Source organism: Ambystoma mexicanum, chromosome 8 (genome assembly GCF_040938575.1).
Source record: "Ambystoma mexicanum isolate Mex_15411 chromosome 8, UKY_AmexF1_1, whole genome shotgun sequence".
Classification (NCBI taxonomy): Eukaryota; Metazoa; Chordata; class Amphibia; order Caudata; family Ambystomatidae; genus Ambystoma; species Ambystoma mexicanum.
This window is the reverse complement of record NC_090929.1, coordinates 71930156-71955513: the sequence shown is the minus strand read 5'-3', so window position 1 is coordinate 71955513 and position 25358 is coordinate 71930156. Positions and strand designations below refer to the sequence as shown.

The 25358-nt window shown below is 48.1% G+C and overlaps 1 protein-coding gene across 1 annotated transcript in view; it reads left to right on the top strand.

Moving 5' to 3' along the window:
* SETX (senataxin) overlaps nt 1-25358 on the top strand; it is a 1477926-nt gene that overhangs the window by 993576 nt on the left and 458992 nt on the right. The window contains exon 15 of the mRNA XM_069609306.1: nt 12140-12241. Within this exon, the coding sequence (XP_069465407.1) occupies nt 12140-12241 (102 nt within the window). The remainder of the gene's footprint in view (nt 1-12139; nt 12242-25358) is intronic.

Sequence of the window (25358 nt, the reverse complement as noted above, 5' to 3'; positions counted from 1 at the left end):
CAAAGAACTTTCTTCTTTCCCTTTACCGGTTTCTTAGTTTTCCCCTACAATCACTCACCTTACTCGCTTTCACTGCAATACCTCGCTTAACTATTTACTTTAATTATACTTCTCATTCTAACACAAAAGACAGCATGTTTATCCAAAAAACACACAACAGCCAATATCTCAGAGATCTCTCCTTCACTCGAGCATAAGAGGAGCGCAATGTTTTCCACTGCAACACCGCTGCTCTTGCTCTCTTCATTACTAGTACCGTATTTTCTACTACAACAACCTCTTTCCTCAACTACAGAAAGATTCCCTTGACTACTTCGACTAACCTAGAAAAGTGAGGTGAGGGCTGCGTCAAAGGTCCAATACAAAAGGAAGGGTACCAAGGATATACTTCAGGACAGAATCTACGAGTGGACCTATCACCAGATGATGGCTCCAGGCAAGCAAACTGAAGGGTATCAGGACAACCCTCACAATGGATGTGTTGGTTGGGATTGTTGGGACAGTTTTTCTGAAATAAAACTATTCAACTGAGACAGTACAAGACTCCACTCTTAGTATAAGGCTGTACCAGCTGAGTTCAGGGTAGCGTAGACAGACAGCCAGGCTCATCTTGGGAAGGAGAGAGGGCTGTAGAATCAGTTCAAGACATTTTATTAAACATATGGTCCAAAGAAACACTGCCACACTATGTATTGTAAAAATAAAGGGTTTCTTTTATATAAAAGCAGCCAGATTCTTGTATAAGTACTATCATAAAACATATAAACACATCACTATGCTTTAAGTACACAGATCAAAGCACAGGCCTTATTTAGAACACCTAACAGTATTTCTAGGGGAGTAAGACCATAGATTACTTTGATTACTTTCAGTAATACAAGGGTAGTTGACCCTGTAAAGTTATGCAGGCACACTCAACAATGAAATCACATATTCAACCAACTTGCAAATATACTTTTCTGAATAGTGGAACACAGATTCAAGGAAAAGTATATACCTCTACTACTTTTGTGATAAGTAATACTAGGTGAGTAAGACCTTGCTGTGTAAAATGCAATTGCAGCTGCTTATCTCAGTGGAACACAGTTTAAGATGAGCAAGAACTCTTTACGCTAATTTTGGATGCACCAGGCAGACCAAAGTCAGCTACACCTAAAGGAACACTTTTCAGGAATGTCACACAACTATTCTAGGCAGGTAAACCCTAATGTTGTAATCTTCTATTACAGTTGTTTTTCTAATCAGTGCAACACAGATTGAAGTAAGCAATAACTAACTTGTTTTAGGATGGAACACAGTAAATAGCCCCTTTAAAAAGTATATAGGTTTATTCAGCAACTTCAAGGTAAGTATACCCGTATGCAGACTTATTCTGGATGGTGTCCAGTCAAAGGGTCGAATACATTGATTCGAATTACAATTGATTCAAATGCAACAGTTTCGAGTCAAAAGGACCGAAGAAAAAAGGTTTAATGCCTTTTTTAAAATGTTATTTTATTTTTTGGCTTCCGTATAGGAAAAAAGTGTTTTTTACACCAAAAACGAGGGTTTTGGGGGGGGTACACCCCCCAACCCTCCAAAAAAAATGCAACCATTTTTTCCGGTCCTTTTGACTCGAAACTGTTGCATTCTAATCAATTGCAGTCAACCCTTTCACCGACAACCATTCTGGATAGACTAACAGCAAGTCAGGGGAAGCAAGACCCAATTGGGGACACTAATACATTTATCCTAACAGGAATAGTAAAGTGAAACCAACAACATTACTTTTGGGGAAGAGGCACAACCAATTCACAGGAGAGTAACATAACCTTATAAATACTTTTCGGAATAGAGCAACACACATTGAAGGTAAAGAAGAACTTTTGCAACTGCTCACTCTTGAGTTAATTACCAACCAACTTCTTTTACAAGTAACTTTTTCCCACTTGTTGTTCTTTCCGAGGCAGAACCCTTTTCTTATCCAGTCCATCCCGTATTATATGGCATGAGTTCACCCAGAGGAAGTAGAGGGGCCCTAGTGGTTCAGGTGCCAGCTGTAGGCAGGGTGAGATAGGGTTATGTTGCAGGCAAAGTCAGAGTTCTAGAGGAAGACTGTTCAAATGAGTAAGTATTTCACTTTAAAATTAGTTGAGGATACAGGGACTTCAGGGAAGATACCCTAGGATTCCACAGTGGGCCTGGGTGAACTGGATGAGTGGCCTCCCAATCACAGAAAACACCCCAAAGCTGTACAGAAATCCCAAAGGCTTAAGGTAGGTAAAATACCCCAGCCAACACAGTACCTCCACACAGAAGAAGAGTTGCAGCAGGAAGACTTGGATATGCAGCTAAAAAACTGGTTGATGGATTGCTTTGTCAAGAAGACAGGACACAGTACTTTGGAAGGACTTTTGCAGCAGGGATCACACGAGAGGCTCCAGGCAAGAGTTTCCATGCGGCTGGATGCAGTTCTGTGGATTTGGCACCTTTTCAGGAGCACAGAAGGCAGAATATCGCTGGCCTTATTCTCATAGTTTGCAAGGTCTAGCAGTCTGATGAGCGGACTTTTCTGAAATCGTGCCCCTGGAGATCCAGCAGGATGCCTGCAAAGTTTCTGCGAGATTCGGAATTCGGAAGACCGTGCACCGCACAACTGTTGAGGTCCCAGGATATTGGGGTATTGCAGCCCGCAAGGTCGCAGCACAATGTGCGATGGCTCAAAATGGAGCATGTCTTCTTGAGTCTAGTGGGTCTCACCAAGCTCTGGGTCAGGGTCGTCGTCTCAGCTGCGGTTTCTTCATCTTCCTCTTTGGTTTTGGTTCCAGTGGTCGATTACAACTTCAGTTTCCAGGATCAGACTTTTATGCAGGAACCCAGCAAATCAAACAGCCATGCAACATTCAAACTTGGGGGGGGTTGGCAGTCCTTTTAGGACAGCCAACCTTCCATTTTGAACTGCATTCTCGCAGTTAGGCTGGAAGACAAAGGGCTGCTGGGTTTTGGAATCCTCACTCACTTCCTGCCTTCACAGACAATCTGGAGCCTAGGCGGGGAGTCCACTGGATTCCTGTCGAAGATAAAAATCACACAAAGTAATTTCCCGCCCTGGATGTCATGAGAAGGAACAAGAAAGGACAAAGAACGCTAAAATGGTGAAAAAAGACGGCCCATTCGGTAAAAGAAGCACCCATGGGTGCCTTTACCGGGGCTGTGGAAACAGTGAAGGTGCACGGAATTAATAAAAAGGTTCACTGACCCCAGGTATTAAAGGTATGTGTGTAACATATATGTTACATTTAAAATCAGAAAGGGGATACTCAGTATCTCTCCAGAACTCCACATAAAGTGGGGGTGCTGGTCTCACTTAACAAAATGTAAAAGGGATCCTAAGATCCTTTCTACCCTTGGCAACTGTAGTTCTCACAAGGTTAGCTAGAAAGTTAAAAGGGGAGCCCCTTGGGCAACCCAACAACATTAGGCACTTATTGCCAAAATGTTGTCAAAGAGGATACCTTTTAAAAGAGACTAAGGAGAGTCTTAAAAATGTCACCCGTAAAACAGTAACAGACTCTGAGTGTGGAAAAAGATTCCCACTCACTGAGCTGTAGGGAAAAATAATCTACCAGTCTAGCAAAATGTTCTGGGATTGACACAGGTCAGTAAGATTTATCATTGACAGGAAAGTCTTACCCAACAGGGATACCACCTTGAACCTCTAAAATAAATTAGGTAAATATATACATAAAGGACTTATAACATAAAACAATTCACTCACTCCTTCAAAGCATTCACCCTTTGAATCCCCATAACCTCGCCTAACTTCACACACATACTCTGATCTGACCCTTACCAAACTCCTTAAGTCAAAGAAATAACCCTCCCCCCCCCTCTTGCTTTACCCCGAAAAGTGAACCCATAGTGCTCCGAAGTGGTGTTCCTTCAATTCGCCCTGCACAGCTTGACCACGGCACCACACCTCCGAGGAACAGACAGGCCTTCAACAATATGGTGCATGTAAACCTCGCTTTTCATCGTGCACGGAAGATTGGTCCCTGCAGAGTGGTGCTGCAGCCGAGTTGTGCGCACAGGAAACCTCCAACGTCTCGGAAAGTCTGGGGCCCCTTCCTGGTCCCCAAATGTGCTTTTAATCACCTTAACCCAGAGCAAGCCCACCACTTAAGAAACGAGTGCACGTTTGTGCGTAAAGTAAGCTTATTGTACAATCAGCCTGGAGGAGCTAGATGACGCTGTAGAATCAAAGTAACTGCTGTCTGCGAACCACACAAGTTGACATATTATATACATTTTTGCAACAGTTGAAACACTCCCCTATATTTTATTACAAACTCTCCCCCACACATGATTGTTCCAAACCTATACAAAAGGAATCCAATTGTTCTCCAATTTCCCTGTTCTCATTAGCCACGTTTCTTAGGACTGATTTTCTATATTCTGGCCTGTTGGACAAATGTATCGAAGGCCAACCTATATTGTGACAGGGACAACACTGGGACCTGTAGCCAAACCAGTTAAAGGTAGCAAGGCAAGTGTTCTAGGATTCTTATGGCCAAAAACAAAGTGAAAAATGACTAACAGGTAATGTTATCACTCAATACTAAAAATGTAGATACATGTATACAATTACTGGTGTTGGGCAAAATACACATCAAACCCCTGAAAATGAAGGTACAGATTAATATTAGCACTAATAGTCCACAGAGATTAATTCCAAACTTCAGATGTCCATCCCTAAGATGTGGGAGGCCCGATAGGGAGAAGTCTCATAAATGTGCCAATTCCTCCCACCTTAGAGCCCTCCAGCTCCTTTGCTAAACTTTGGGACTTTGAACGTTTTAATTTGGTTTGTTTTCTGTGTTTATTTCTTTGGTTATGGAGTTTTAACCAACTCCATAGTCGTCATCTTCATTTGTGTCACACAGCACCCTCAGTGCAGTGACACAGGGAAGCCTTTTAGGCTGTCCCAAGGTTTAAATACCTTCTCTGGGTTCAAGAATACCGCCTTAAGCCCCTTTGTTTAAACAGGTCCCGATCTTCTTTTTTCACCATTTCTTTTTGGAAAGGTCCTGCTAGAGTGTCTCTGCGCCAAACTAGGTTTGGTCCCTTTGTTTCTATGTCTTTGGCGGGCGTCAGGACTGAGGGCCGCCTCTGGCATCTGAGTGTCTGGGGTGGGCAGGAAGTGAGGGAGGTGCCCGAAACTCCCTGTGCTTAGTCTCCTAGGAGACCCAAATGCACTCTGGCGTGATTGGCTGGCTGACTGTCCGGCAAGGACAGCCACCCTGCTGGGTGAGTGGCAGCTAGGCTGGAATGAAAGGGAGAAAGTCTCTTGGACTGGAAAGCAGAGTCGACCACTGGAACGAAAGAACCGAAGACAAGCTGGAAGAGGACGGCTGCTGCAACTCCTGTACTGTTGGTTTGCCCGGTGAAGCCCTGCTGCAGGTCCAAATCGCCAAGTTCATCTCAACAGAGAAGCCCCTTCAAGGATGACTTTTTCCTTCGAGTTGGTGGGACCAATCAATTTGTAAGCCACCTGGATACCATTCTCGGAGCTGGTTAGGATTAACCAGGGGGAAGGACACCAGCTTGTGTGCTTGACGACAGCTACTCCAACCAAAGATCTTCATTTTTGCCAGCTTGTTTGACCCGTCCCTGTGTACTGCAGGAGTCCCCCGACTGTTACGCTCACCTGGCTCCCACAGAGGCGTCGATCTGCACTGGACTGCTGCGGTCTCCACCAATGTGACACGTAGGGCCGAAATGACTGACTGGACTGGCCCATCTAGCTTCGTTTGCTTGGCCCGTAGGAATATTCTTCTGCAAATGGAGAAAGGGAATTAACCACCCGTGGAGTTGAGCGTAAATCCCCCCCCACCCCGCTGTTCGCCCCACTGATCACCTTGGATGTCCCCTCTTATAGTCTCACCTGATGATTTGAAAAGATGAGCTCTCCATCCTGCATTGAGCGCAGGGGCGCGTAGATAACCAGTTGCTTCACTGGCTCGAAGGAATTGAGGAGTTCCAGGACAATATTGTCTCCGATATTCCCAGGAAGACGCCGTAAGTATGTAGTTCGTAAGAGTTCAAATGCCTGACCTTTCACTCTTGTCCGATTCCTTGCGGGTTGCAGCTTCACCCTACTGAAGAGTTCCTCATGGCAACCGGTAATGTTTTGGTAAGGATTTGTATTATCCAACAAAGTTCGATAAAATAATGTCCATATGTAACCTGTTGCTTTCTCCCTTATTCAGGCGTTGAGAGAAAGTATGAAGTCTCGGGGAATAATGCCTCCGGCAGTAAAATCAGGTAAGTCTTTTGTGGTGAGGAGGGTTCCCCTCGTTAGTCCCTTGTTTCACCTTGCTGTCCTTTTGTTTCCCCTTAGGGGCCAGGGTTCGGCTAGGATGCAGTGGAAGCTGCGCCGACCCGTGAAGAATAGTACCCCCGGTGGTAAAATCAAGTAAGTCTATGGGGGTTATTCCTCTGTGTATTCCCTTGGCTCACCTTGCTGTTCTTGTCTTCTCCTTAGGTGCCAGAGTGCGGTGGGAACATGCAGGAGGATGCAGTGAAATGGGAAGATGCTGCGAAGACCGGTGAGTTCAGCGCGGCGCTGCAGCAGGCGAGGCGATGGGCATAAAATGACTTCTTTCTTCCAGTTCGAAGGCGCGATGGATCGGAAATTCAGGTAAGGATCAAAGGTATTGCTCTTGTTCTAACCTTTGCTCCTTCTATCTCCCTTTTTCTAGGAGCTCCAGGCGGGCGTGGCAGAAGACTGGATGCAGACTTGCAGGCACGGTGAGCGTTACGCTGCTAGATGCAGAATAACGCGAAGCGTGTGCTGCTCTTCGGGCGTGGTTTAAATAGCATCCAAAGTCGTCCCAGGTAAGTATTCCTCCCCAGCCCCATTTGAGTAAAAAAATAGTCCCTAGGTAAAATAGTCCCTTCCAAGCCTCGTTTGGCTTGGAGCTCTTGCTGCATGGTCTGCATCAGGTAAGTTTGCAGCATGGTCTGCATCAGGTAAGTTTTAATCTGAGCCTGGCGCCTATGGCGCCAGGACTGACTCTCCATCTGAGCCTGACCCATATAGCCCCTAGCGGTGGTTGTTGGGCTTGCTTGGGGTAACTTGATGCCTGCTTCCGGGGTTGCTGGACTTGGTCTGGGTCCCCGGGGGTAGGCATCATGACACCGACGTCCTCCCTCTTGTCCCCACGACTGAGGCTCAGGAACAGTGAGATCTGCAGGAACTGATGGGAACCAACATCCTCAGCTGCATCTTTTTCTTCATACTAAGGTACTGTGCCAACCCGATTGAGAGAACTTGCCTCTCGCGGTGAAAGTTCGTGAAACTTTCCCAACTTGCAGGCCTAATCAGCTTGTGACCCGACATATGATTCTTTTTCGTACAAACTACTTCTGAGAACATTGGCAAAGACTTTACTGTTTACTACAAGAACTGCTCTTTCCTATCCAAGAAACAAGCCCATTGACTTTGGCCTAGGCCTATTGAACTGAATCGAAACCTCTAGTGAACTGAAACTATTTGCACTGCCTAATAAAGTAGTTGTGATCTATTCTATTAACTTGTGCCTTTTTACTCCTATTCAAAGTAACTGAAATGCCATTTTGCTCTTATTTCAGGGGAGCCTAATTTACTCAGCAACTTATTGGTTTGGTATTGAAGTAGATTTATGTATAATATTAAGTTGCCTCCTTCTAGTGAATGTTTTCTAAATGATTTGTGTAATAAATTAATAAATGTTTTACCAAGAAACCTTGAGTGTAAGTGTCTACTTGAACCACTGTGATTGTAAGACCTCTGTGTAACATCCTTGTACTGCTCACATTCCCTCTTGAGATAAGCCTGACTGCTGAGCTCGCTACCACAAACTGTGTAGTACAGACTTATACCAAAGGTTGGTTTTTGCTTACACCTGTAGTGCTAATTGTATGTGGTGGTTCCAGAGGGTACTGCATGCAATTCTGCCTAACAGAGCCTTGTGGCCAAAGGTTCAGCAAAGTTCCATACAGTCTTGTGCAGCTGGAAAAAATGAAGGTAGGGTCTCTGGGGTCCAGTGAACAGTTCCAAGTGTCAGGAGACTTGTTAAACTACCTAACAAACGTGTTCCCAACTTTTGGAGTGCTTGTGTGAGCAAGCAATAGCAAGGCAAAAGTAATCTCATTTTTTAAAAGGGAGTAAAGGGGTTCAGGTAAGTATTGCTACAACTCAACCCCTGTACTCAGATTCTTCACAGGACTTGTCAGGTCGATTGTAGGTCTAAGGTCACTGTTCCCACCATCAGCCCTTGATTCTCAGGGGTTGCTGGGTCGAGCAGCTCTCTGGTCGGTATCTAATGCTGGTGCAAGGTCTCCCAGTTGAAGAATGCAGCAGAACTCAATGCAGGGCCCCTCTCAGGACAGGAATGGGCGGAGGTCAGCAGTTTCTGAATATTGTCAATGATGCATTGTGACGCAAAAGGATTCACTTGCCATGGTCAAACTTGCCCTCCTATCTCGGGTCCCCTTGATGCTAGGACCAGGAAACTATGCAGAGTTGTCTTATTGCACAGGCGGAGGATCCCCAAAGTTCCAGGCCTCAACTCGGAACAGCGACGTCTGCAGCACGGTAGCCCAAACTCGGAGCTGGTCAGCTTCAGGGCATTCTTAGGGCACTTCCTAATGCTCTTCTTCGTAGGACTCGGAGCTGATGTTGAGAATGGAGGTTCCCTCCACTCCAAGGGCCGCAGCTCCTTCGCAGGACTGCTGGTGATCTTCCATAGGACAGGACTCCACCAGGCCAGCAGCTGAAGTTGGTTGCCAAGCCTTCTTCCGACAGGTCCACGGTGTCCTTCAGTTCCTTCCAGGATCTCTCCAGAGTGAGTGAACTGGTCCTCTTCTTATCCTAAATGGCAGGTAAGAGCAGTAGCTCCCACTAGCCAATGACAGATCTCGCCCCCCCAACCTCCTCCACACACACATCCACAATGGCCAAAGGACAAGCGACAAAGCTCGTGGCATGGCCATGTTTGACCACTAGCCACAGTTAGTTGCCAAATACGGTAAGGCGAAAACAAAATGCACCAATAAATTGTAAAACGTCACTTCTGCCACCAGCCTGTCCATTTAGCACACCTAGAGTAAGCAAAAATCCTTGGAGTGTAAGTCTAGGCTAAAACAAAGTGTTCCCCATTGTACTGCATTGTAAGATTCATTGTTTAATGATAACAAGTTACCACCAGTGATAAGTTACTAAAAGTAGTAACAAAGTAACTAGACTAAGGGAAACCATGTTTCCATTGCTTACAGACTGAAGGACATGTCAGTTTCCCCCTAACAGATGAGCAAAAGCCAGTGTACTTGAGCTTAAAGCTTCACTGCACTGTAAAAAGAATGGGTCCGATAAAAAAAAATAAAAGCAAAACATTTGGGGTCCATAGAAATGGAAGGAAAGGTGTAGTAAATAGGAATCTTTCCTAACAACGTTTATCTTAACTACCAGCTTCAGCTCAGATGTATAAGACCCTCTTTTAGGATTTGTCCATGGTAGGTCGTGACATCCTTGCACCGTTAAACATTTATTACAAGTCCCAGCTGGCCTGAGAAGACCTAACCCTGAACATAATTATTCAAACAATATCCGGATGAGAAGAATAAACCAGTGCCCTTTGAACTGGCGATAACCATCTCACCCACCCCGAATTGTTGGTGTCTTCAAGACACTCTAATCTAAACGGCTAACAGTTCAACACGCATGACCTCTGCTCACATCCTGAGAAAACAATCGAAACCCATGAAGTTCGGTCAACTCTGGCATCGAGCGTCACTTCTCCCCCAGTTTATTGCTAGCCAAAAAGAAAATGGCTAGATCCCCCTGAACAATAAATAACAAGCTCCCATGCACTTAAAAGATTGCATCTTCATTCGCGATACTGCCGAGCCATAAAAACCCCAGCCCGGCTTGCTGGCCGACTATCTGCTTAATGTCGCAGCTAATAATTACCTTTTCTTCGGCCGACAAACCCTTCAAAACCAGCTTTTCCCAGGCACTCAGAATTCACCTCCTAAAACCTGACTGCAGAGTTTAATAATTTAATGAAAAGAGCACATTGCATATAGATCTGTAATTTCTTCAGGTATGTAATTCGGTGTGCATGCAACTATTGTGTGCGCTTCACTGTGGTTTCTTCATAACAAATTTAATTTCTCTGATGTGCATTGTGAAGCTGCCTGTTGCCCAGCTTCCAGGTGCTTTGTGACACACCGTACCCAGATTGTGTTCATACCTCATTGGTGATTTTGACATTTTATCTTGCTGCGTGCGTGCAAATCTTAAATGGATCAACTTTGAGCGCAAAGTTACACTTAAAGTAACACGCATCCCATTCTCGTCACTTGCGCTGGATACATTTAAAAATGCAACGTTACACCAACTTCGCTGCTCCCCCAGTCACAAAAATGGCACACACAACGTGAACCCCTCTTTCTCATTGGGACCTTTCCTGAGCACCCCAACGTTATTCCATGTTCATATGACTTATTCCCTTTATGGAACCTTTTGTGGGCCATATGCGAAGATGATTTTTCAGTAGTCCCACCCTTTCTCCTTTTGCTTTTTCCCCTCTTTGTTCTTATCAGAAAGAGGTTTGTCTGGGATACTATGGGAAATCCAAAGATCAGGAGCAGTGGTCAGCTTCTTAGGATCTAACTCCTTTCAGTCTGACAAATGCTGCTTAAGCTCAGGGGAACAAGAGGCAAACATATGTTCAAGCATGACCAGGTGTGTCATGTTGTCAGAAGTGGTTACTTCATGGCATTCTACCCAGACACACATATCCTTTAAAGAATCAGTCACAAAAGACACCTAAAATATTACTCTCTAAACCTGTTTAAGTATTGGGCGGGAATCTTCCCAAACTTTATATGGATAGCCTGCTTCAATGTATCATTCTTTTCTGTCAGCTTAGGCGTATCGATAGGGGCACTGCAGCCAGCATGGGCTAGTCTACTGAGAAGCCAGGCAGTTTTATCAGGCTCTCCTACTTATTCTCACAAGCATACTCAAAAGCATACAGCCAATCAATTGTTTAATTTTCTCATCATATATACTTAGCAGATCCTTAGGAAACCTTGGATAAGAGGATCTAGAACCACTCAGTACCTCTGGCGGAGCTTTGAGACCAATGCCTTCTGGCCAACTCCAGCTGGTGTTCTGTCTCTCCATCTTAGCAAACTCAAGCATTGTCATGTTAAACTCCAACTCCATTTCTCTGAGTCCAAGCTTTTCATTTTTCAATTCCTCCAAGGCCTCCTCTTCTTAGGTTGACGAAGAGACATGAGAAGACTCCTCTTCCTCTGCATATTAAATAGTGGCACTAACTAAAAGCCCATTGTGTGTGTGTTCTAAAGGCCTAAATAAATAACTGTATTTTTAGAACTGACTGTCTAAGCTGAATTATTGTTATTCTGTATGGACTAATTGGGGACGCCTGGCCACACACACACACACACACTCCTGAGACTAAGACTTGACTGCTCTCCACATTACCTAGATTGGGTTTTAGCTAAACTCTCAGAGCTCCCTGTTCACCATAACTAGGGTGACCACCTAAAATCTTCTCACCAGGCTTGATTTTAGAAATCCATCCTAGTAGCGGACAGAAGTATTACTTCTTGCGGGGGAGGTGGGGGGCAGAAGGGTGTCTCAAAGGGGGCATGTTGTGCAGAAGCCTTATGGCCAGAACTTTGTAATGAGGGTGTTTCTAAACCATAGCCAGTCAAAAATGTCTTGTTCATAAACAAGTGCATTTTAGTTATAGAAAATCAGGTTAAGACATTTTTGGTGGTTTTCCGCTTTGGCAACATCGTCCCTTTCAGCTAACTCCCTGCAATGGTCTCTCTTCTGTTGACCTTTGTCATTTTGCTTGACTGTTACCTTTCATGGGAATGTTGCCCCTAATGCTAAACAAACCTTACTCCTTTTGTGCTATTTGAACTTTGCCCAACTCCTCTGTACTTTGCAATTAATCTGTTCCACATTCAGCCATTTGCTTTTCTAAAGTGCTGTGATATTACACAATCTATAAATAAATCCTTACTGACCAACAATCTGCAGGTGCCTAGGGAATCTTACCATATGCTTTTTGTTTAGGAAACTGTGGCGACATTAACCTTGTGCGTCTCGGGACAGAAAGAAACATTTCCAGCGATGTCCAGAGGTTCAGTCTCGACAGCCAAGTCAGTCGTCGAATGAGTAAGTTAATTTTGCAGCCACTGTGTCCCACTGCTAGACTATCCATGTGAACCACAGGATGCCAATAACGCACTTTACAATGCCTCTTACTATTTGTTACATTTGGTCACCTGTTTGTTTTGAAACCCAGCCATAGTTTGTTTAGCCTTTTTTTCCTTAGTTTCGATTATCAGGATGTTAGTCTGCCCAATGGCAACTGTTGACATGGATTTTCACAATCAGCCCTGAGTACTGGTTCTGAGAGGCCACCCTAATCTGGTGAACAAGAAAGACACTATCTCGCCAAACTCTAAGTGAGCAGTAAGGCTTAGACTTGGAGACGTGCGAGTGGTGAAGGGTTCAGCTAAGCACAATCGAAGTTCTTTTAATAACACAAGTTAGGCCGTATATATATATGTATATATATGTATATATATATATAGTTATATTTGTTTAGACCATGGTCAGCACTCATCAATCAAAAATCACATGTAATTAAATCCCTAAACATACTCTGTTAATATATATGCATATTCACGTTTAGGGTTCTCTGACTACAGAGCACTTGCACTTTACTTTTTAACACACCAAAATCTACAATAGAGCATTAAAGTGTAGCCAGGTACGTGAAGAAAGAGACAAGGTACATATTTCTCCAGCATGGGGTCTGGCATGGATTCACATGCTCATGAATATTCCCCGTCGTCAGGCCGGGAATCCTAGGTAAAGAAAAAATCAGTATCAGTTTCTTTTCTGATCTGTCTTTCTTAGTAGTAACCAATCACTGATCTCTGGGTCATACTGCTCCCAGCCAATGACTGCCCTCTCCCTAATACCCTCCCCTGGCAGCCATCCTCAGAATGTTACTGCACGTTCAAGTGTTGGGAGTCCTCGTGCTATAGCTCTCGAGCTTTTGCTGCGTTTACGTGCTTTTTCAAGGAGATTTTCTCATTTTTCGGTTAAATCGAGCCTCAAGCTCCACAGTTTGTTCTTCCGATCAACGGGGACCCGTTTCGGAATTTCCTATGCCCCTCAAGGGTGATGTTTTCGTCGAGTGACGCTTCTTGGAGGATTCCAGAAGATCTCAGGCCTACCATGGACGCAGCCCAGGACAAGAGTGGCTCGACGCCCGGATCCAAGCTGTTCAGGAACTGCCCTGGATGCGGGTTACAGAATGTTTTCATGGAGGACGAGCATTCGAGATGTCTCTACTGCCTTCATGAGGACAAGACGCACGTGGAGAAGGACTGTGCGTTCTGCAAGAACCTATCGGAACGGACCATGAGGGATCGTCGTTCCCGCCTCGCCAGCTGGCCGGAGAAGGGCCCAGCAGGTGAGAAGAAAAGGTCACAGAGGTCTTCTAAGTCCTGTGAGGGCACCCCGGCAACGGGGGCCTAACAGAAGGCTAAGCACCGCGAGTCCGCAGTCACCCGGAGTGCCGAACCGTCGGGCTGTTCGGCAGCCAGGCAGGGCGCACCTTCCCCGGCACCATCAACCACGAGCCATTGCTCTGGTTCGAGGAAGAGGAAATCCGAGAACCCGGGTAAACTTCTGGAGAGGCCCCAGTCGATCTCGAAGGATTCAGCCGAGGGGGAGTGAGGCGGTGACCCTCTCCCCAAGATGAAGGCCTCAAGCGCGCCCAAGGTGGTGAAGGCCTTGATTCACCCGGCTAAGGCCTCTATCAAGGGAGCCGCGGCGACCCTGGCGAAGCCTGTGGAGGCTACACCAATGGAGGTGACCTCGGGGCCCAGTGTTTCCCTGCCACCGCAGAGGGAATCCTCTTTCCAGCCCATCGACAAGACCCCCGTGAAGACCCCAGTGGGAAAAGAGGGGGGGCGCTGGTGGTCATTACGGACACGGATTCAGCCTCTGAGGAGGAGCTGATGGAGGCCGTGAAGAGCCTCAACGAGAGGTTCAAAAATGTACGATCCCACGGGAGGGATCCCGAAGAGGTGGTCGAAGATAGCGACGGTGGCACCGACGAGGCCCCAGTGGGAGGAGCGGCCAGCCCTCCTGTTGCAGCCATTGCCCGAGCCTCAGGACAACTCGGCGGCCATTTTGATGGCGATCCAAACCTTATGCACGGAGATAAGGACGAGATTACTACAAACCCCACTGGACGATCCAGAACCGAGCCCATCGGGAAGCCCTCCGAGCAAGCGGAGGAGAGTTCATTCCCCCCTACACCCTGCCCTTCATGCCCTTCCGGCCCGTCGAGCCTTCATCCCCCTCCCCGGATCCCAGGGATGACACGGCGACGGACACGGCGACGGGGGACGGATGACGACGACGGTGGTGACGACGGGATGGACCTTCCATCACCACCCCCTTGGGCTTCCCCGCCTGATGAAATTGGCTCCTTTCACGCCATGATTGCCAGGGCATCCAAGCTCTTTCATCTCTGCCCCGAGGAACAGAAGAAGGAAGGTTTCCTCCATCAACGGCGAGAGGCCAAGAGAAAGACAGTCCTTGCGGTACCATTACTCGACGATATCTGGGACGAGGGTCTTGCGGTCCTGAAGAACCCGTCCACAACGCCTGCCAAGAAGGATCGGTACGAGAAGTAGTACCTGGTCCCCGACGCCGCCCCCTTATGCCTCAGGGCTCAGCCGACGGATTCGGTCGTCTCTGCGGCGGCCAAGAAGAAGGCGGCGGGGGCGACAGCTTCAACCTCCACTTCCCCACCTGACGGCGAGGGAAAGAAATTGGACGACATGGGGCGACTGGTCATCTCGTCGGCGGGGACGACAATTAAAGCGGCCAACGCCTTAGCGATTGTGGCCCGTTACGACAGGGAGCTATGGTACAAGATAGCTCTCCTACTGAACTTCCTACTAGACGACAAGAGGGCGGAGGCCCTAGAGGTTCTGCAGGAAGGTGAGGTGGCTTCGGACCATGCCATAACGGTGGCAATGGACATTGACGATACCGGGTTTCGCCAGTTGGGCAACAGTGTTTGCCTTCGACGACGAGGCTGGCTCAAGGCGACAGACGTCTGTCAGGACGTGCAGACCAGGGTGTTGGACATGCCGTTCGACAGCAACAACCTGTTTGGGAAAACGGTGGATGAGTCGCTGCAGGCCATCAAGGCCGACACAGACGGCCCGAGCCCTGGGAATCCTTCAGCAACGACGGCCCTTTCGGAGCGCCAGAGGCAGAGACGGGGCCTCCAAGGGATCAGGTGGTGTTTCTTCTACGTACCGCCAGGCTAGCCCGCTCCTCGTCCCAGGAGGCCTACAGAGGTTGCGGCAAACAAGGAGGATCTTGTTGCCAAGGAGGTCAAGGCCGCCTCCAAGGAAGATTGAACCGGCCGTAGCGTTGTGCCCCCACCGAAGCACCCCGGTGGGAGGCCGGCTGGCGAAATTCATCAGCGTGTGGGAGTCCATCTCCACCGACCGTTGGGTGCTGGATGCCCTGGCCCACGGGCACACTCTCGAATTCCAAAAGAAGTGTCCCCGCATTCCTCCCGTGGCCAGGAAGGAAAATCATGTCCCTCAACTGCTGTTGGAGGTGAAGGCGATGCTCAAGAAAGGTGCCACCGAGCTCGTTCCCAAGAGGTTCCGGGACTCCGGAGTATACTCAAGATACTTCCTCGTCAGAAAGAAGACAGGCGGTTGGCGCCCCATCCTGGACCTACGTCGGTTGAACAAATACATCAAGGCACAGAAGTTCAGGATGGTCTCTCTCCAGCAGGTGCTGGGACAGCTGGAGGAGGGCGACTTCCTATCATCATTGGACTTGGAGGATGCTTACTTGCACATCCCCATCCTAAAAGGACACCGAAAGTTCCTCAGATTCGTAGTTCAAGGACGCCACTACCAATTCAGAGCTCTGCCATTCGGATTGAAGTCGGCACCCAGGGTGTTCACCAAGTGCCTAGCGCCAGTGGCGGTGCTGCTGCGCCTGCAGGGGATCCACGTCTACCCCTACCTGGATGACTGGCTCATCCATGCAAGGACAAGAGAACTCGCCGTCGAGCACACGGCGAAGACCGTCCGCTTACTCACGGAGCTGGGTTTCTCCATCAACTACCCGAAATCCCATTTGGTTCCGTCGCAGGTGGCACTGTTTCTGGGAGCGAAGCTCGATACAGTGGAACGATTGGCGTCTCCGTCGGAGGAAAGGACGAAGGCCATCTTGGGCAAGGTGCAGCGCCTGCTAGCCACGGATGTGGCCATGGTGAGATCTATCAAGTCCCTCCTCGGAATGATGTCCTCATGCATCTACCTAGTGCGCCTGTGCAGGCTACGGATGCGTCCTCTACAGGAGTCTGACGCCCGCTGGATGCAAGCGGGGGGCAGCTTCAAGATCCCGCTCAACAAGGTTTTCCGTCGGGCGATTCAGTGGTGCGGCACCCGTGTCGGACTTCCAGACCCCGGCACATCAGGAGACAGTGACAACGGATGCCTTCCTGGAGGGATGGGGTGCGCACACCGGAGGAGAGGTCTCTCCACATCAACATCTTGGAGCTTTGCGCCGTGTTCTGGGTGCTCAAGTCGTTCCTCCCGTCCCTCAAGGGCAAGGTCATGAGGATCTTCATCGACAACACCACCACGATGTTCTACATCCGGAAGCAGGGGGGCACCAGATCCCCAGCCCTATCCAAGGAGGCCCAGGATCTGTGGCACTGGGTTGTCGCCCAGGGGATGTTTCTGGTTCCCTTCCATCTGGCAGGAATAAAAAACACCATCGCCGACTCACTCGGCAGGGAGCTGCGCTTGTGCCACAAGTGGGAACTACGCCAGGATCAAGTGGATCGGCTCTTCCAACGATGGGGCAAACCCCAGATCGACCTTTTCCCGACAGCGACGAACTCCAAGTGCCAGAGGTTCGCCAGCAGGTTTCCCCAGTCGAGGAGCATGGGCGATGCTTTCTCGTTCCCCTGGGACGTCCTGTTCCTGTATGCGTTTCCTCCATTGCTGCTGCTGCTGCTGCTTCGACTCATCAGCCAGCTTAAGAGGTCCCAGTGCAGGATGATCCTCGTCGCACCGCCGTGGCCGAGACAGATCTGGTTCTCGGACCTTCTGGACCTCTCAGCGTCACCACCAGTCAAACTGTCGACGGACGCAGATCTTCTCTCCAGAGAGGGAGGCGCCATTCTTCACCACGACCCGGAGTCGCTGAACTTGCAGGCCTGGCTCCTGCAGCACTAGAGTTTGGAGGGTACGATATCCCGGCTGACTGCAGAGAGGTTCTTGCAAAGGCCAGGGCGTCCTCAACTCTCAAGTGCTACGGACATAAGTGGAAGAGGTTCTCTGTCGGGTGCCGTGCACAGAAGATTAACCCTCTACGGATTACGGCACCTCTAGTGCTACCATACCTACTGCCACAGGCCAAAGCAGGGCTAGCTCACGCTTCCATCAAGATACATCTGGCAGCGATATCCCGATACACCAGAACTACAGGACGGCCATCCTTGTGGTCTTATCGACTGGTGAAGGAATTTATGAAGGGACTGTTCGAATCGTTCCCGCCAGTGAAGGCTCCAGCCCCGGCGTGGGAGCTGAACGTGGTGCTGACCAGGCTCATGGGGCCACCATTCGAGCTTTTGCATTCGGCTACATTGAAGTTCCTGTCGTAGAAGACAGCGTTCCTTATGGCCATCACCTCCGCACGACGCGTGGGAGAGATTCAGGCCCTATCCTGCAAGCCTCCATACTTGACTTTTCACAATACGAGGGTGGTGCTGAGGACGCACCCCTCTTTCATGCCCAAGGTGCCGTCGGACTTCCATCTTAACGAGCCCTTGGTGTTGCCAGTTTTCTTTCCGTCACCTTCGTCGCCGGCCGAGAGAACTTTTCACTCGCTGGATGTAGCTAGAGCGCTTAAGTTCTACGTGGACCGAACGAAGAGTTTTCGGAAGACATTGCAGCTGTTTGTGAACTTTGGACCTGTGAACCAAGGGAAGGCTCTCTCGAAGGCTTCCATTTCCAGATGGCTCTCCGGCTGCATCATGCACTGTCATCGGTTGGCCAACCGACCGTTGCCCGGCCGTCCGAGAGCCCATTCGACCAGAGCGATGGCTGCTACTACGGCGTTCTTGTCTGGTGTGCCCCTGCTGGACATCTGCAGGGCTGCTACATGGAGGTCGACACACACCTTCACGAGATTCTACTGCGTCGACCGGGATTCCAGGGAGGAGTACAGAGTCGGCCAAGCAGTGCTGCGCGACCTGTTCGCTTGAAGGTGGGCCTGGTGAGGAGGTAAGAGTTGCTTAATGTTGTTTATGTAATGCTTAATGTTGAGCCTTTTGCCACCTCCCATGGTTGTGCATGTATGTACTGCTATGTATTCTTATATTCATGAGCATGTGAATCCATGCCAGACCCCATGCTGGAGAAGGAACAAGTTACTTACCTGAAACTGTTGTTCTCCAGCGTGGGTCTGGCATGGATTCACATGCGAACCCTCCGTCCTTCCCCTCTGCGGCTCTTCACTTGGTCATACTGCCACTTTACGTGCTACCAAATCTGAGGATGGCTGCCAGGGGAGGGGCTTAGGGAGAGGGCAGTCATTGGCTGGGGGCAGTATGACCCAGAGATCAGTGATTGGTTACTACAGAAACGAAACTGATACTGATTTTTTCTTTACTGAGGATTCCCAGCCTGACGACAGGGAATATTCATGAGCATGTGAATCCATGCCAGACTCGCGCTGGAGAATAGTTACAGGTAAGTAACTTGTTCCTTAGCCAATTTGCAAACTAAAAGGTTTTCGGTATGAAGTGCATTAAATAAAGAGGATGAAACATAATACAGACCCTCATTATACGGCTTTACCCTTCTCAGAAGAGATGGACCGAGTGCCATTCGTCACAAGTCACACTTAAACCCTATGCAGGCGGCTATGCATCTTTAAAGTAGTCTGAACACGTGTTGGCAAAGTAAGTGTTTCTGAAGTTATGAACAGTAGAAGTAAAGTTCTTAGGAGGTCCTCTCCCAATCCCACCACCTTAGGGGGAAGGCCAGAACTCAACTGATCGCGGTCAAGCAAGAGAGGGGGGTAGTACCTAACCCTAGGAATGATAGAAACAGGTGTTTGAACTTAACCCCTGTACCCTGATTTTTTCTCAGGGACCACTACTGGGGCTCCTGACTTGCTGAACACACTTGCTTCATGGTTTGGATCCAGCATGGGGAGGCTTGTGGGTAATTGGTGCAGTTTTCACTTTTGGCTTTAGGATTAAAGTCTGGCAAGTTGTACTTTCTGCAATCTGGAGAGATGGTTCCTGGTCTGGGGAGATGGACAACCTTTGGCACGATGCGGAAAGGTCCACCACATTGTCGATGACCTTGGAGGACCCCCAGGATGCAATACATGCACATAATGGTGATGGCCACCACAATAAAAAGGTTGGGAGGGTCGACCTGCCATGCCTCTCTTCGTGCTGGAGAGCTGCAACTGCAGGGTGAGGCCACTTATTTCACAAGTTAATGGTCTGCGGAGTCCCAAGTCTGAAGCTGGAACAGCGACCGATGCAGCACGGTAGCCCAGAAGGAAACTGATCAGCCCACAAGGTAGTTGGCTTTCAAGGGCAGGATCCTGAGGTAGAGGTAGAGGTATAGGTAGAGGTAGAGACTGTTTGGTTCTTCCCACAAGTCCTAGAGTCGGAGCACTCCTGAAGGCCTTCTAGAGATGCGCAAATCAGCAGGACGGTTGAAGGCAATGCTGGTTGGGTGAAACAATGCGTTCTGGATCTTCTGCAGGATGCACCTCTTTGAAGGGGTCTTGGCTTTTTTATCTTAAATTAGAGTTGGAGTCTCCCGCAAGACCACCAATGGTAGGGAACTGCATCATTTAAACCGGAAGGGCCAGCCTAGTCCTGGATGGTCTCAGTTCTGCCAAGCAGCACACTCGCATGGCCAGGATGTGGCCTGGGACCATACAGTCCTAGCCCTCATATCAGGCCACAAACACGCAGTGCCCCATTGCTCGGGATAGGGCTTACCATATATGTTAAATCCTGCCCTGATGGGGGAGAAATAAGCCCATAAAACAAGATGGCCAAAGTTAAGGGTGAAATCTCAAGGCACTGCCTTATTTGAGTAAGTGGTACTCTAAAAGGGATTATGCAGTAAAATGCAAAAGTGCATGCAAGAATGTAAAAAAAAAAACACTGCCGAAAATATCCGCTTCACTAGCATGTCACCAGGATACATCATGCAAGTAACCACAATGTTAATTTACACAAAGAAAAAGGGATACAAAGTATCCCCACCACTCTTCACTGTAAGGTGAGTTGTGCAGTGTAAAACAAACAGGGAATTTCATAATGGAGGATAGGATCACCCTGCACTGAAAGCCATAGGGACTTATCAGCACCCCCAAAACAGATGAGCTTAGCAGGGTAAGCAACGCGAAAAGGCTATACTTCCAAAGGCTGGGTCCTGTTCAAAACAGCAATATTAAATGCTTTCCTGACCATGCTAATGTTGGAATAATTATACAACCCACCTCCTCTACTCTTTCTGCAAATGATCTAGCACTTTACTTTGTGTAAAAATGTCTACCTTGTACTATACCCTCGCTAATTACCTTCTATCCCCTCCTGCTGCACACTTTTCTACACCACTCTTACCCTCCTCTCCCGCTACTCTCTCTACCTTTGCCCCCACTAACACTGAGAATATTGTCCTACTACTCAAGTGTAACATTTACTGGGCCCGCACTGTCCCAGCACATTGTAAAGCACATAGCTCCCAGTGTTGCTCCACATTTCACTTCCCTCTTCAACTCCTTTCTTGACATTGTCACTTTCCCTCATCCTGTAAAACAGCTGTCATCCCTCTCCTTATGAAACCTGCTCTAGATCCTAACTGTCCTGCCAACTTTCTTCCTGTCTCTCTTCTACCACACTATTCCAAAATGCTAGAGCGAGTAGTATTCAATCGACTTCCTGAGTTCCTTGATACAACCCGCGGACCCTCTTCAGTCTGGCTTCCGACCTCTGCATTCTACTGAGATAGCTCCCCATAATGTTAGCAACTTCATCTCTTCTGCACGTCATGCAAATCTTTCATCTTATTCTTTTTGACCTCTTTGCTGCCTTTGATACGGTCGACCATTCTGACCTTCTCTCTACATTCTCTCCTTGGCATCAGAGATAAGACCTTCACTTGGTTTGCTTCATACGTTGCCCCCAGACACTTTCAGCCATCCTGGAACAGCCTTACCTCCCCACTCACCCCATTACTGTTGGAGTTCCTCAAGGGTCTGTCCTTGGTCCACTTCTCACCGCTTCGCATCACTAGACTTCAGCTCTTGGCGCCCTTAACTTCTCTTACGGCTTCTCCTATCAACTCTTCGCTAATGGCACTCAGATCTTCTTCTTTTAATCTTATCTGATGAGCTGCTGTCAAAAATTTCAACCGCTCCATCAAATATTGGATGGCATCTCACTCGCTCATGCTCAGCTCCACTAAGGCTGAAGTTCTCTACTTCCGATGTGTTCCTTTCCTCCTCTTGACTACCTGCCTTACTGTGCTTCCTTGGTGTCATCTTTGACCCATCACACAACTTCTCGCTCTTATCTCAAAATCTGCCACTCGAGCCAGATTAAACCTTCCCAATATCAGAAAAATCTCATCTTCCTTTCAATACGGCTCAACCACTGATATCATCCTTAGTACTTTCTAGATCGGACTACTGTTCAGATGTTTTTTTCAAATCTGTCATTGTGGACAGATTTTAGGAGGCCACCCTATTTGTAGTGAACAGTGGAGTTTAGCAAAGCGCAATCAAGGGGGATTATACAATTACTGCGCTGCGTTTACTGCGACCTCCGAAAAATACCCCCTTTTCACCCCATATATAGGTGGGGGGTACAGTATATGATGAATGAAGGCACAGGGTGCAGGGGCTCTCCTCCCGTATATATATTTCTGAGGCTTGTGGAATCTGTTTAGATCACATGCTGTGCATAGGCCCACATCTAGTGGAAGCTGCAGAGTATTAGTTTGTTTTTTGAAATTCGAAAAGGGGCGTCGAACAGGGCATGCCACTAATACTATCCCTAGTGTGATGTCCCCTATACCCATGATCCCTCACGCGTGTAGGACCCTCAGATTGTTTTTTTCCGCCATACTAGTCGGACGCATGTTGCGGAGTTCCTTCGGCGCTTAGCCGCTTTTAACAATTACCGTTAATACTTCCTCTTTCACTTCCACCGTACGCCAAAGATCGACGGCGGTGAATATCGAGGAAGTCAGCCGTCGAGGACTGCCCCGACAGACTTCGGGCCTTGGAAGGTGTCTGGCCTCGGCCCTGTACAGTACGGAGAGTAGGGGGTGGTCATACAGGCTTCTTTCCCACCTTTTCGTACATGTACCCGCCTGCTGCCATTTTGTAACATATGGAGAGTACTCCATTCAAATTCTGCCCTAAATGTAATAGGAAGTTTCCCTGGGAGGATGAGCACAATACGTGCAATCTGTGTCTCCCACGAGACCATCCCGAGGCTACCTGTCGAGCTTGCAAGCTCTTCAAGACGCAAACCCTCAAGGAAAGTTCAACTAAGCGCTGGGCCCAGTACGCCAGGCAACTAGAGGCCATGGAAGTAGAGGGGATCTTCAGCCATGGCAGCAACGCCACCAAATCGGACGGCGAGGGCAAAGGGGGGACTCTTCGGACACCCGCATGCAGGCTCCCGACCCCGAAGCACTGGCCGCCGGCCACGTGGGGACAACACCTGGCGGCAAGAGTGCTACACATTCTACCTCCACTAAGCACATCAACCCCGGCTGTGACTCGACACGCATGTCGAGCGATCGGCACCACACCAAGATAGTGATCCAACAAATCTTTGTCCTCTGGGCGTCGCGTTCACCTCATGAGAACGCCCAACCGTCTTCGGTTGATAAAGGTGTTGCACGATCAATAGTCCCTGAGGCCCGATGGTCCGATGACGATTCCGCCCTCTACCCTCCACAGGTTAGACGCGAGGCGTCTGACCATGCACCCGAGATTCGACGTCCTTCTTCGAATCCCACCTCGTCAAACCCCTCGGAGGCCCCTAAAAACACTGGGAAACACTCTTCTAGTCATGGTAAAGAGGACAAACGACATAAAAAGACATCTTCAGAACCCCATGTTCATAAAGAAAAGCATAAAGCCCAGAAATCAATAGGGAAGTCCAAGGTCTCTGACCCTACCACTAAGAGTAAACTTATTCCTCCCACTGCTCAGGATATGGGCACTGATGAGGAACCAGAACATGTTATTCCTAGCTCTAAAGAATGGAACTCATCAGACATTGATGGGGTCATGACAAGAATGTCATTCATGGCCGATTTCTATGAAAAGGACCCTAATTAATTTCATAGTTACTCCAACACCCCTCCTTCCTCTGCCCCTTCGGGGTCCAAGGCAATACCTAACTCCTCTCAGCCCCCTGCTAAGAAACTTTGCTCTGATGCCCCGGTTCAGGGCTTGGTCACAGACCCCTTTGTGGTTGAACCAGGTGTCCAGTCAATTGGTCGACAGACAAATGGTCGACACAATTTGGTCGAATTGCTATTTGGTCGACTGGTCAAAGGGTCGACATTCATTCCTTTTTGTCGAAATTGAGACAAGTATTCTTTTTTTTAAATAAACATTTCTTTATTATCATTTTTTTAAATAAACTTTTCTTTATTTAGGTATTTGTTTATTTAGGTGATGTATTGTTTTAAATTTATTTGTCTATCAATTAAAACATCTTATATTACTAAATAAATATTCTTTAAATAAATAATAACCGTTGAACCATACTACCCTGATTCATATTGTGATGAAACAGAACCTCAGTTGGTTGGTTGATGACCAGACAGGTGTCTCTTATTGTGGACATGACGAGGACCAGGAGAACGCAGACGAGGCTGAAGCCTACAACATTGACTCCCCGGTTCCTAAAGATCCCCCCCGGTGCATGACTCACCTGTAGATAACCAACCCCTCCTCAATGAGGTGTACTGGCTAAGGCAGCTGCCCATTTTCATATCGACACACAGGGTGTCCAAGAAGACATGGAAGTCTGACAAGTGTGGCAGCTCCTATAGAATTTCTTTACATCACCCCCCATCTTGGGCCAGTAGAAGTACAGAGAAGACCTCTTTTTGGTCCTCTTGAAACTCAAGTGGCCAGCCAAAGGAATCTCATGTGCTAACTATAGGAACTTTTGTCTCGCCTCCTAGGGCACTACCAGTCCCCTGCAGTCCCCCGGTGTAGACTTGGTTCACTGTAGAGGAGGCCATCCTCCTAGTATAGCCTATGCTTCCCTGGCTCTTGCCCTTCCAGCTGCGAAGCTGCTTGCTGGTGCAGACCTTCTAGAGAGGGACACTTTGTCCTCTCCTGAAGTCTGCCCTAGATGGTCCACCTTCAGCAAGTAAAGTCTGCAGCTCAGGATGGTCTCTAAGATCCACATCTCCAATGCATGGAAGGTTTTCCTACAGCTCTGCGTCACCGGTAGCTGTCTCTACAGAGTTTGCTTGATCTTCCCACTCCGCCTCTGATGTGGAAGGGGTCACTGGGCTGACTGGGACAGTCCTCTCATGGATGACCTTGTCCTGTGAACAGGTTTATGTTCGAGACCTTTCTTTCTCCCCGAGACCTTGGATTTCTCCTTTGTCTCTTTCTTGGGAACTGAAGGGTGGCCTTTCTGTGGACTGGAGGTATTGGAAATCTCCTCAAACTGAAAGTCTCTTAAGGTTGTTTCTCTGGCCAATCTTGTTTTCTCCTGCTTCTTTTTGCTGGGAGGCCTGGGGGTACTAGATACAACTCCAAGAGTCTTCAAATCATTTCCCAACAGGACTCTCCCTGGCACTTCATTCTGTACACTAACAGGAATTCTAACAGTTGCATTATTGCACTGCATGAGAGCTGGCAGAATAGGAACCAATTGGATAGGGCCTCCTGCAAGTTTAGTGGGACTTTTTGGAAACCTTAGCTACATCCTAACTTTAATCTACCACTGTAATGCTTGTCCCAGTGCCTCTAATGGCAGGGGTCTCCAGACCATTTAGAAGAACACTGTCCTTTATAATCTTCTTTGGTGTAATTTGGTATGGAGTTGTATACATCCACATTCTGTATTTCCCACAGACCCAGTGACACTAAAGACACACTGGCTTGAACTCCAATGAGGCCTTCAGTCAGTAATTGA